The sequence below is a fragment of the Rhipicephalus sanguineus genome, chromosome 9 (genome assembly GCF_013339695.2).
Source record: "Rhipicephalus sanguineus isolate Rsan-2018 chromosome 9, BIME_Rsan_1.4, whole genome shotgun sequence".
Classification (NCBI taxonomy): Eukaryota; Metazoa; Arthropoda; class Arachnida; order Ixodida; family Ixodidae; genus Rhipicephalus; species Rhipicephalus sanguineus.
The window spans coordinates 22924639-22938238 of record NC_051184.2 but is presented as its reverse complement, the minus strand read 5'-3'; the positions used below and the strand labels follow the sequence as shown (position 1 = coordinate 22938238).

At 48.2% G+C, this 13600-nt stretch overlaps 1 protein-coding gene across 3 annotated transcripts in view; it reads left to right on the top strand.

Annotated features, from left to right (window-relative positions):
• LOC119404747 (uncharacterized) overlaps positions 1–13600 on the top strand; it is a 252979-nt gene that overhangs the window by 158985 nt on the left and 80394 nt on the right. For all 3 annotated transcript variants that reach the window (XM_037671412.2, XM_049419001.1, XM_049419000.1), the window contains 4 exons: positions 2797–2877; positions 5679–6224; positions 10927–11211; positions 11787–12074. In XM_037671412.2, the coding sequence (XP_037527340.1) occupies positions 2799–2877; positions 5679–6224; positions 10927–11211; positions 11787–12074 (1198 nt within the window). In that variant the 5' untranslated portion in view covers positions 2797–2798. The remainder of the gene's footprint in view (positions 1–2796; positions 2878–5678; positions 6225–10926; positions 11212–11786; positions 12075–13600) is intronic.

Below are 13600 nucleotides of genomic sequence, written 5' to 3'. Positions count from 1 at the left end.
GGAGTTGGAAACACATACACGAGCAGAGCGAGAAGCAAAACACAAACACCGTTTGTGTTCTCTCCTTCATTTTATAGTTCTACCGTTCGTGTTGTACTGCGATGCGTCTTGCGCCTGTGTTCTGTGCATACCACGAATCCCAACAAACTTGATTAGTTTTCGGTGGTTCTCAAAAACAGATCCTGCCCGTATACCGGCACTTGAAGAAGGGTCGTTTTTAGAGCAAAGCGTTCTTCGTTTGCAGTAACAGCCATCGCATGCATTTACTCGTACACTGGTTTGAAAATGTTGGCAAAAGCTCGGCGTGAACCGTGGCGCTTCGTCAAGACCTCGAGAGCTCTGCACTCCGACGTACGCGTACACGACCTTCTTTTTCCCCTTGGGACGCTACGAAGTGCGAACAAGTCCAAGCGGGCCAAGTCCCAGTTGGCTGCGGAAAGGTTTTTCAAAACGTGATGCCAGTTCCGTGCAGTCGTGGAACACGCCAGTTGTGCGCTGCAGAGACGTTTTGTGTGTCCATGGGTTGTTAAAAAGTTGGCGCTGTTGGTAAGGCGCTGAGGAGATGCGTAGTTAGTGTTTAATACGCTGGCGTTTAGCGTCGCGGCGTTGTTTCATTTAGTAACGTCGGCGTTTACTTGATCTCAACGTATGTTGCAGGAGCGCATTTGCACCTTTTAACGCTTTTTTTTTTAGGACGGTGGATGGCTAGTTAGCGGAGTGGCATCTTAGAAAATAAAAAAGAAAACAGACAAAAGGTTCTGAAACATCCGGCCCCTCCGCCTTCCTGTTCTAATCCTTTCTAACTTGGAAAACTTTATGACGCGCTGCGCAAGTGAGCTGTGGGTTGTAATTAGCATTTACTGTCTGCGAAAATTCTCGTACGGTTAAGAGCAATCAGCTTGCGCGAGAAACATGGAACAAGACTTTTAATATATGCAATGCCACAGCGTCCTTGTGGATTTACATATCTAATTAGGCCCCCTCCCCGCCATGCCCTCCCCCCCTTGACCCCCCTGGACAATAGACAGCCTCCGTCCACTATTACAGAAAACAGTTTATGCATTAGGCTAACACTTTGCCGGGATGGTGCGATACCAAGCGATAGCTCCAAACGAATTAACCGGGGCAAGACTGGAAAGTCGTCTACGGTGCAGGTTTAAAGCTATTTTTTTGTTTTGTTTCTGAATCTCTCGGCGTTTTGCTGACCGTGCTGCTGTCTAATACGAGTGAATTCCCGGTGCGCATTTCCGGTCTTACATTCACTTCCGGTTTCCTAGGTCACTTCCGGCACCCACTTTCGCTTACAGTCTAGCTTAGGAATACCTCTGAGACAAGGGCCGAAATGATGGTCGACATTCTGGACATCGCTCACCTTTACCGGAAGTGGAGGGAAGAGACACCGGAAGAAGCGTTACGTCGTGAGCGTGGGAGCATGGATTACAACGTAGTATTTTTTTTTCTGTGAAGTTAGCTACTGCACCTGATTTTTTAAAGTTTCCACATTTTCACATTTCTATGCATGTTTCCAACTTGTATCTAATATAATGTGCAGAGGTTCCCCCGTACGATCACCTGACCTTGGGACCCTCTTTTGTATATCCTTCACGTTGCAATCATACTATGCAAATAACTTAAATGTTTGGTTTGATTTGGTTTGAACTTCGCTATGTGTAGATTCCACCAGAGCGTGTTTCTGAATTTCTATTTATCGTTTCATAAACTCTCGCTTGGCACCGGAACTAAATCTACTGCGCTGCTTGCTTCGCCGCCTTGCACACAATTTCGGCGCGGTGGCTTTCCTGCACGCTTTTACTGCAGTGCTAGAAAGCGGTTGCTAGTTGTGAACGCTTCGCCTGCGCATTCGCACTTTCGTGCCAGCTCGCCCGCGAGCCACTTGGGAGTTGAATTGCGGAGCAGGCACTCGCTTTGACAAGACATTTGAACGGGCTCTCTTTCTTTGTTTTTTTTTATTATTGCAGTGCGAACGAGTGCAATAGGTGGAGTTCACTCAGCATTTGACACTTCATTCGAGTTCGCGCTGGTTGTCTCTACAAAACTTGAACTTTGACTTCCTCATTTTCCTAGTGAATATTGCTTTTCACAGCCCCTACTCATCCGGTTTGTTTTATCACAACGTTGATGTGAGAAAACTTATTCCAACTTGAGAAACCAGCGTATATAAACGGAGAATGCCTACCACAGCCGAGATTCTCTCGCCTGTTCTGTTCTCTGGTTGGAGAATAGACAAAGAGTTCAATCTGTTTATGAAGTAACCAGCCACGAAACTATTTCTGATGGGTATCACACACATACACGCATACACACACACACACACACACACAAAAAAAAAGAAAAGAGCTAGAACCCTCAATTCCGTGCGTAGCGTAAATGTATCGTATATCAAATTTCGATGCATCCACGTTTCAGTGTGACCATGAATACATAGGTTCTAGGACGTTCGATCAACACGTACAACGTGCATACCGTATTTACTCGAAAGTAACGCGAGTAGTTTTTTTTTTCCAGATTTTTGATACCTAAAGTCGACCCTCGAGTTACAGTCGAATACCGAAGTTCTATTTTTTCTTCCTGGACGCAATGAAAGGTCACCCCTCGCGTTACAATCCTAGTCGCGTTACAATCGAGTAAATACGGTATGTATGATTTAGGAAAGGGGCAGCCCAAATATTGAAAAAGCATTCAGATAGCCTGTTGTAATGTGGTCCACTTTCTCATATTTGTGCAACAACAGCAAAATTGTCTTACACATATTTCTTCTGTTTCTGATCGTTGCAGGAATGATGACAAGGTTAGAGATGCCGCGATTACCCTTCCTGATGTTCCTGCTGTTTGATGTCTTGACAACAGCGACCACAGGTGAGTGAGAAAGACACTTCGCTAGCTGCACTTACATGAGCGCGAAACGCACGATTCCATGTGCGCCTGTCGTGTCGAATTGGTGCAAGGCCTGACAGGAAGCCTGCGCGCTGTCCACGTTTGGACTCGGTCGCATTAACTTCGACCTTAAAACGCGAACGCATCGGCTTCGACTCGGTGACTTCATGCTCACATTTACTTCAATCTGAACCGACTTACTTCTTACAGGTGTGTCGGCTGAAGATGCCCCGCAACGAGACACATTACAGTACGCACAAAAGCCACAGTCTGCTTCCGACTCGATAGAGGAGCTTTACTGTGCTCTGTTGCACCGATGGTTGCTGTGTCGAGACGAACGCTTATGGTTTTAACGCAGCGACTTCGATATCATGTTGAGTTCGACTTCAATGGTGCGTGGATAGGGCTTAACCTACCTCTTGAAGGCGTGTCGGATCAAGACGATTGGCGACATGATCCCCTAGTACTTCCATAAAAAGCGCAACCATCTTCCTACGTGATACCCCCTAGCTACCAGCTTCCCCACACTACACGGATCTGCTTCAGGATTACCGGCTGCCAACTTGTAACTGCCTTTGTTTCGACAAAAGAACGTCTAGTGACAGACAGGCCAACTCATTTGTGAAGCACGCAAATCTAGGAAGCATTCAGTGTGTTTTATCCCATTGGATTTCTTGCGAATCGCCGTCTTTCTAATCTTCGAGATTGGCGCTTTAAGCGTTTGCGTCTTCCCGTCGTTTCTCCCGACCAATCACTTCCAAACAGTTGTTAAGCCGTGCTCCCGTCAAGTATCAAAGTTGCGTGCATCACAGACACAAACGAACGGGCAGAAAGAACGGCAAAAACAGCGCTCGTCTTTGTCGTTCGTTCTACCCTTTCGTCATTGTCTGCGCTGTACGCAATTTTACGATGAAACACCAACTAGCACGTACTCAAACCTTGCTCGTTTCGAGAGCTGCAGAACTACAACGTCTCTTCCTCACCTCATTCAGCCCCCCCCTTCCCCCCCCCCTCTTATTTAGTAAATAAAAGAGCTAGTCGTTCTTCCTTTCCTGTACAAACTACAACCTCATACACTACATGTTTGCTTTGGCGGTGTATACCTTCCTTTCTTTCACGGCAGATTACGAATGATGAAGCAGATACGAAGTGGGGATTCACGCTGGGTTGCGTTCGTTGTAATGAGCGCTGACGTTTCGCAATATCAGGCAAGGCGCGAAGAGATTGCGCGACGTTTAAACTGAGAACGGAACTCCGCGCTATTCTCATGGGCAGGTTAGCGTAATTCAGAGAGCTGAACCCACCAGTGATATTTTGTTGCTCATGGAGTGTCGCCGAGAATACGAGTTGCACTGAGGTATGCGGAAACCCCTTTTGCCATTGGTTCAACGTTCCTCGGTCTCTTCCAAAGAAAAAAAAAGAACATAAAGGAGCAGCCAAATTATTTCATTTCTGGTCTATATTTCCAGAAAGCTTAAAAAGTATGCCGCCAGAAAGACAATAAAATGTTTCGTAAAGACGCCCTGCAACACTTCTTGCTGCTGATTGGTGAATGCTGCCGATTGTTAGTTGAGGCTCCTGCAAACATTTGTGCGAAATGTTATAGCGCAGCACGCGGAATGGAATTTACCACTAAATTTCAAAATCAGCTCGAAATCAGCCCGCGCAACACTCTACACTGCTAGAATTACACTATAGAACTAACCAGTGCGCTCGTGATCCCATTGAAAGTGAGCCGCGCGTTCAGAGAAAACAAGAAAGATAAAGTGCTCAAGGTCATCACGCACGCTGTGGCGGACGTAGCTTCTTGTCCTTTTGTTACCCCCCCCCCCCCCCTCACACATTTCCTTCTGTGTAGCTTTCAGCGCGCTCGCTGGGCCGAAACGAGGGAGAGAGAGAGATAATAAAACGAGAGAAAGGCAGGGAGGTTAACCAGAATTGTAGCATCCGGTTTGCTACCCTACACTAAGGGGAGGGGGAAAGGGAAAGAAAGATGGAAAGGACAGCGGAGAGAAGAGCAGGCGCGCGATAAAAAAAAAAGATATAAACAAAAGGAAGCTGTAGATCGGCAGTACTAAAGCCTATTCAATAGGCCACTGGCACGCAAAAACGAGGGAGAAAGCGCTTAAAGCGTGCGGAAAATCCCTGTAACTCTTCCCGCACTTGCCGAATTTAAAAAACAAAAAATTTGCGGCAGTAGCTTTGTGAGACAATAAATTCCGATAGTGAGATCGTTCGAGGATTACTTGGAAATGTGTTTCAGGACCTTTTTAAGCGTTAGCTATGGTACATTCGGCTGCGCGCTACTGCGCTCTAACTAGAATTGCAACAGTACGGAGGCTGCGGTTGTAACGATGCAATGATGGGAGCAAGAGGAAAAGAAAAACGGAAGGACAGGGAGGTTAGCCAGTTCTCAGACCAGCTGGCTACCCTGTGCTGGGGAAGGGGGTAAGGGGAATAAAAGATGATAGAGAAGAGATGTTTAAAAAAAGAAGAAAGAGAGAGAAACAAAGAACAATAGTGCGATAAACGATACTACTTAAAGTCTCTCTCTGAGACTAGTTGTCCACAACAAGCGCAACAACGCTCTCAAAGCTTTCCGTGCCGAGGACGGTTTTGGTCAGTGTCTTAAGACCTTTTCCTCCGATAATGGGCGATTGTCAAGTCTATCTAACACTTTTGACGGTGCTTTTCTTGGTGCATTGAATCGAGCACACTCACAGAGAAGATGGGCGATTCATTAAGCACCAGTAAGCTATACGCGCAACGCCCCTTTCCTGCAGGTCAAGGTGTGCCATTCACCACCACCACACCCACAACCACCCTCGCCACAGCTGCCTCCAGCACAGAGGTACCGACGACAACGAGAACGCTAGCGTCGCAGACAACAGTAACGTCGACGACGACGACAACACCGACGCCGCCCACAACGCCGCCGCCGCCGCCGACGACGACGACCTACCAGTCGTCCTCGTCGCCTTTCGCGCCCGAGTTCACGACGGCCGAGGCATCGGCAAGAGCGATCACTTCTTCGGCGTCGGCGGTGCCATGGTGTCTCAGGGAGCACGTGTCCTACGAGCGCCTGTCGGGTTACAAGGTTGCCGACATGCTCGCCGGACAGCGGACACTACCGGAGCCCACGCAGCCGGCACCTCCTTCGACAGCCGAGGAATGCTACCTGCGCTGTCTGGACGACGACCGATGTCGCGGCTACAGCGTCAACCACGTGCGTCAGGTGTGCGCGCTCACATGGTTCGACGTGGTCAACAAGTCCGACTACCTGCTGGCTGACCCAAACTGGAGCTTCCACCGCAAGATCTGCCTGCCCGGTGAGTACACGGCGGTCGCAACAGGCTTTAGGGATCAGGATAGAGTGGTGCTGGTTTGAGCTAGTTAGTAGGAGTTCATGGTGCAGTAATTTGCGCATCGCTTAAGGATGAATCACAGGAATACACAGACTGTAGCGAAGAAACTGAGTAATGGGTTGCACTCTCGAGCGCCATCTATAGTGGGTCGTCCTCTTTGGCTTCTCCTGAAAGAACGCTGCTCGCGCTGAGCCCGTGCTTGTGCCTTGACTAGCTACGAGAGAAATGTTTATTCCTGTCATTCGTCCTTAAGCGGTGCACAATGAGAGCTTTAAGCCTGTCCGGTATTCTGCAAGACGCAATAGCGCTTGGGCAACCTACGATTACAGGACGCCGCTGGCGACGTGTGATGGCTCGTCTAACGATGTCTTGTAGACATGCCTACGTGTTCCATCAGTGTTCTTGTCTGTAAAACAGTTGACAAGGCAACGTGTCCACGATTTCGCCGCAACATAAAAAAAGTGTTCGCTGGACTAAATAAGTAAACATATGAGACAGTCAATGAAATTATTTTATTTACAACAATATCACTGTGGCACACCCAGGCGAAAAGCTTCTCCATTCAGTGTAAAGAACGATTTAATCGATGAATGAGGAGCTAGTCTGAGGTTAAGAGAAGGCAGAGTTTGAAAACGCCGCATTTCCCTTCGACATATACTCGACGAACGTTCGCTGACTGCAGCTCACGTGACACGGACACAGATCGCGGAAGTAACGTCTCACTTAGCTTCTTCCCTCTTTCTACGTCACACAATGCCCTGACAACGCGAACTTCGACAAATCACGGGGCGTGAAGTTCAAGGGGGCCAGCAAACCCGGTACGAGAAACCCACGAAGAAAAAAAAAGAACCATAAAAACTTAAAAACTGAGCGCTAGCGGCGTTCAACGACTCGCGAGGACGGACGTTATAACTTCGACTTGGCGAGTTAAAATTTGTTTCTCAAACAAGAGCGAACATGAAGCCAGCGAAGAACTGAGCCCTGCAAGACGAGACGAAGCGAATCGCCGCGGCTAATAGCAGGCTTGGTGCGCGAACGAATGGAACTCATTAGCACTTTTCAAAGACGTGTTTCGGACTCAGGCGTGAAGCCGTTGCTTTATTCCTTTTTTACTCCCTTTCGGTTTATTTTATTCACTGGGGAGTGCGAAAAACGAACTAGTTGGCCGGAGGCGCGAGCAAACATTTGATGTAATTATAGATGCCCCTCTTCCCTCCTTCGTTTCCTGAACCCCCCTCCTCATGGCCCGCTGGCTTGTGTCTCGTTCGGAGCGCGCTTCTTGTGTGGTCCGCTTCGTCTCGACTCGGCAACTGTGGCGCCTGAGTAAAGATGAAGGATACGCCCCGGAGGAATAGCTTAGAAACAAAGAAGTACAGAAAAAAAAAGGCTATTGGAAGGCCAGGCCGGGTTCGTTTACTTTTACGCTTTCGCGCTTCCAGTCTCCCCCTCGCCATCTCGTGGGTTTTCTTTATTTTATTCACTCATGCACGCACCCGCGGGCTAATGTGATGCTTGGCTGTCACGCACGCGTAAAAATCTGAGCTTGTGCTCGCGAAGTGTCGCTAATGGACCTTTCTTTGCATTTTTCCTTCATTTATGATTTTTTATACACTTTCTATCCTCCTTGGAGGATTATAAAGTGTTACTACAGTTGTTCCTGCTCTTCACTTCTGGCACTAAGGCTACTGAGTAGTGAATATTATACGTCCTCTCTTCTTCTTCTTCGACTTCTTTTTTATTTCTTTTTTTTTCTTCTTTTTTTTTTTGCGAAAGCGCTCCATACAAGGGATCTCCTTCTTCCTACCAGAGCTCAATTTTGCGCACGTTTAATTAAGAACAGGACAAGGTGGTGTGGATAGAGGAACTGCAGATGTTTGAAAAACGTACTGGTTCTGACCGGCAGGTTAGTCCGAACTGAGCTTGTGGCGAGTTAACGCAATGAAAGAGATTAGAAGGCAGGAAGTTTGGACGTGTTGGAAGTTCATCGTACTATAGAAACCGTAGCGCTTGCCCTGCGTTGTTCTCGTCCTGTTTGTTAGTATTTTTCTTTTTTTTGCGCTATAGTTTCTCCAGTACGAAAGAGATCTACTGTAAGCATAAATTCAAACGCGAGTGATCCCGAAACTATACTACACTGAGTCGTCGCCGTTTTAGGTTTGCATGCATTTGCAACAGTGGCGTAAATCGTATTCCAAACTACACACTCGGGGCTACTTCACGCTCGTAGAAACCGCCTGTAGAGTGATTAGACGTCGCGTATGCTTTGGTATAGTTATGCGTGACCGGCGTGGTTACCTGTTCGCGTTCTACTTTATGTAGACAACGCATATAGATACTCCCACGAAACATCCCCTTGCTAAAAACACATAAAAAAATCAGGAGCCCATGCCCTATTGTGAAAATGGGCACAAGCGAAGCTTGGCGTGTGCGTACCTGAGATACTACTTTTCTTTCTTTCTTTCTTTCTTTCTTTCTTTCTTTCTTTCTTTCTTTCTTTCTTTCTTTCTTTCTTTCTTTCTTTCTTTCTTTCTTTCTTTCTTTCTTTCTTTCTTTCTTTCTTTCTTTCTTTCTTTCTTTCTTTCTTTCTTTCTTTCTTTCTTTATATCGCATTGCGAAATGCTCCATCCTAGATGTTTCCTTCCTCCATGCCGGGTATCGGACCTTCATCCACGTGATTAGCAGCGCGAAACCTCAGTTGCTGCAGGCAACAAACGACGGTCGTGCGTTCATATCCAGGCAACAATGAAATGTGGCAACGTAAAATGACAGGTGACATCGATAAAAAGATCAGATTGCCATATCTGAAACGGCTCATCGCCGACAAGCCAGCGATCGAGAAAGCACCATTTATTGGAAAACGGCGCGTGGAAATACGCATGGTACCGGCGCACAATCGAGGGTCGCATTTCCGTGCGCTCGCCGGCACCGGGATCATCCAAGCTTCGCATAAAAAAAGAAAAAAAAGACAAGGGTAGAACGCGTGCGAAGTTTTTCGCCATATACAGGTGCTAACGGGACTAGGCGGCATCACTTGCTGGTATCCACGCCTGATCATTTATTCATGTCAGTATAAGGCAGAGAATGCCGGCTCACTTTGATGGCGCTGCTAGGTCGGTAGATGATGTTGGTTTTTCTTGACGAAACTACGAACTCCTTCTTCTAGCCATTGCACTTCCTCCACGTTGAAACCCACGTGGCCAAGTATTCGGGTCTCGACTTGCATCTGTCGCAAGTGCTCCACTTTCCTTATCCTATAGCTACTCGATATTGTATACACGTCAGCATTGCTCAATTCCTTTCCTGCGGCTCTCTTATCCACGTCCGCGAGGTGTTATATAGTTCTCGAACGCCCGTGTCTTGCTCGTTCTGGGGAAAGGTGTTACGTCATCTCGCTTTCGTGCCTTTTTTTGTTGCTGCTGTTGTTTCCTTTTTCTCCCACGTTCTGCTGACCGCTGGGGACTCGGTGTCATCTGGCACTGTATATGTCGCAATTGGGACAACTACGAACGTGCGTTAAGGTGTCGATAAAGAATAGGCATCGTGGGACGTCTAGGCGTCCGCACTGCTTGTTATGTTCTTTTACGTTTCGTATTGCGTCGAGAGGTTCCTCGCGTGACACATATCCGGCGTTTTTGTTCCTTCGTCGCTCCGTAGGTGTCTGCTGATATCGCTCAGGGTTATTCTCCTACACTTCCTTTCTTTTTGTCTGGGTCCTGCAGAATCGCTGGAGTATTCGCGAGGACAGCGTTTCCTTCGCTGGCCCCCGTACGTGATGCCAGCGCTTCCCGAGGCATTGCAAAAGAGTCCAAATGTTGCAACAGCGTCTTAGCAAAGCGACTGTGGCCTTTCTTGACGCACGGAATGTTGCAGCCAACCTGCTTGAGGCGAAGGAGACATTGAGCGCTAAAAAAAGAAAAATACTCGAATCTCGTCGCTAGCCAGGTATCTCTTATGTAAAGCTCTCTCTTTTTGCGTCCTTCAATATGACACGAAACACGGCACTTGCGCATGTGGTGGTATATCACTTATGAAGAAAGTCAATTATGCCGTGTCAAAATGATCGTAAAAGAAATTAAATGCTGTGTGTAATACAGATCTACCAACTTAAGCTTGTCACCGACTCATCGTGTTATGATTACTTAATGTATTATTATTATTATTATTATTATTATTATTATTATTATTATTATTATTATTATTATTATTATTATTATTATTATTATTATTATTATTATTATTATTATTGATGTGGTTACATGGGCAGTTGCCTCGTACGGCCTTTTACGCAGCATTTTCAGAGCTAAATGAGTAAAAAATGAGTTGTATTTATTTATTTATTTATTTATTTATTTATTTATATATTTATTTATTTATTTATTTATTTATTTATTTATTTATTTATTTATTTATTAAGAGGTCCTGAAGGTACCCGCAGAGTACGCTGTATAGCAAAGAGCATGAGCTCAGTTTAGGTTGACAGCACCAAAGTTGAACGTGGAACATGATAAGATCACAGGGACGCCACACGTTGAACTTACGCGTTAAGAGCATAACATTATCTACCTCAACTAACCCAAACGGCCAGCCTGTTGAAGTTCAGCGTATACGCAAGGCTCTGGACCCGCACTCTAAGAACTGCGCACTGCTTTGATTACATGCACCGCAGAGCGGCCTTGCCTGAGGCACTGGTCCTTCGAGCGAGTGCCGCAGTTCCATCTGGTCGGCTTCGAGGACAAGGTGGTGTCCGCGGTGTCCGACCAGGACGGCTGCCTGCAGATGTGCGCCTCGGAGACGGGTTTCGTGTGCCGCTCGACCCGCTATGAGCCGGCCAGGCAGCGCTGCGTGCTCAGCAGGCACGACCGCCGCACTGCGGCAGAGTCCTTCCGCAGGACAGCGCCGGAAGACGGCAACGCGGCGGACGTGCTCTACAGCGAGAACCAGTGCGTCTCTGGTGAGTCAAGGCGCCGCCGAACTCTTCGTTTAGATGCCCGCTCGGTCTTTTTCATATAGGAATAACCCCCCGAATTGGTCAACATTATGACGTTTAAAGCCAGTCTATATTTCTTGCGAGTAAAACGAAATCGACACGTACGCTTTTGGGTTCAGGAGAGCACGGGGCCCTATATTCACGGAATACCCTTACAGTAACATTGTTACCAATATTCCTACTAGACATGATCAGTAGAGAGAGAACGTTTGCCAATACCGCGAAGTGGGCATTTATGGACGAGGATCGTCGTGAATTGGGCCTCAGAATCTTTATGAAATGCATTTGAAAGCTCTAACCGCTGTGATTCTACTGTTCTCTGGTTCCTCGGACACTGATGTGGCTTCCCTGGGAGTGATCGGGAACAATACGCTCTGCAATTGAGCGCTCCATTTTTTATGTATTTTCGTTATGACTTCGTAACTGCCTCGCCACGCTTTTCTTTCCTTTTGTACTAACATGCAAAGACGACCTTGCTCATTTTTTTTCGTAGTAATCTTCTCTCCTACCTCTCTCTCTCTTTTTTTTCATTTTCACAGAACCACCGCGGTGTAACTTCCGTCCCCTACGCGGTCGCTCCCTGAGCCGGGGTCACGTGTTCGTCGACGAAGAGGCGACGTCGCACTCCCTGTGCCAGGAGGCGTGCGTCAACCACACGGACTTCGTGTGTCGCAGCTTCGTGTACGACCAGTCCCGCCGCCTCTGCCTGCTCAGCCCCGACGACAGCTACAGCGGCGGCGCCGCGGGCCCCCACCCGGAGGACAGGGCGGCGTCCGACGGCGAAGAGGATACCACGCTGCTCTTCGAGAAAGGATCGTGCATTGACGGTATGTTTTAATAGAATGGACATTGGGCAACACAGTGCATTGGCGGGCTAGCTAGTTGGTGTGAATTCATAGTGCTTTTTTTAGCGCGGAACGACGCTACAAGACAGAAGACGGGACAAAGTGCACAAAGCACAGTTGGTAGGTTGTGAATGCTCACACCTCCTGTAAAGTCGTTTTCGCGTCATCCCGCCCGCGCGTCCTTCGGCGTAGTTAGCGCACTCGCCGCCGTACGAGGGATGGCGCTATTCGGGTGGTGGTGCCGCCCTGGCAGCCAGAGGTACAGTGTACTAGAATAGTACACTGTACCTCTATACTACACTGTACCTTCTAGTACACTGTACAAGAAGTCACACAGCCGCATGAGGACGCGCACTCGGTCCTTTTTGGGGTTTGGCGCTCTAGTCGACGGTCGCCTTTCGCGGGTGGTTCGTGGGTACGATTCCATGGTTCGGTCCCGTATGCTCCCGTAGTGTGTCGAACGTCGGCGACTCCGCATTAGCGATACATTGTGTGTTGTGTTCTTTGTGTGAGCTATACTGGCATTCCATTGGGTTATTTGTCCTGTCGTTGCAGTTAATTGTAATATTCGGCAGCAGGGCTCGCCGTTATGTAAAATATGTTAGTGAATGTCCATGTATTCGTTACGCGATTGCCTGAGCTGCGTCCGTTTGTTCCATGAGCGCGGCTATTTGGAGACCGCGCAAGTTCGTGAATGCAACAGCGTGGATCGACAGGATCTAAGGAAACGAATATGGGACGAAACGGGCTGCTGACCAGAGGCATTTTTTGTAGCGTTAGCTACACTGGCCTAGCCGGAGCCGATTTCGCGTGGATCCTCATGAGCCGTGCTGCGCATGCGCGAGGATCAGTGATGTCACACAGCTGGCTTACCGGAGCCGGCATCTCATGCGCTCTCCGCCACCGCCGCGCGCGACTCGCCGCTACTGGTCTGCGCATTCGAGAGGAGTGACGTCGTAGCCATGGCAGATACACTGGCGCCGGCGCGCGCAGCTATTCGCCTTCGCTGTGCAGTCGCCGTCTGACACTGCGCTGGAGCCGCTTGATAGCGCCTCTGACTGGCGTTTGCAGGTGGGTAACGCCATGCAGAAGGAGGGCGCAAATGCTGCTAAACGGCGCAGGAGAGCCGAGAAGCTTATCTCATCGGATCCCGAAGTAGCTGCCTGGCAATTAGCGGTTCAGCGTACGAAGAACGAACAGAAGAAGGCTAATAATCCTAGACGATCTGGAAAGCTAAGAATAATCAGCTGAACGTTTGCTGACGCTACGTATATGCTGGCATAGCCGAGCTAAGCCACTGCAAATATTTTTTCAGGAAAAGGGCAGAGCTGTGCTCGCCTTCTACTCTCCCTTAACGCTAGGCCGCATACCTCGATAGCTCGAACTACCGGGTGAATATTGTTCCATAATCGTATACATCTTGACAAAGCAGGAGAGGCCCAGGTCAGATGACAAAAGCGCGACCGCCAACCAAAGCGCTTGGCAGTGGGGAAGGGGGGGGGTTGGGG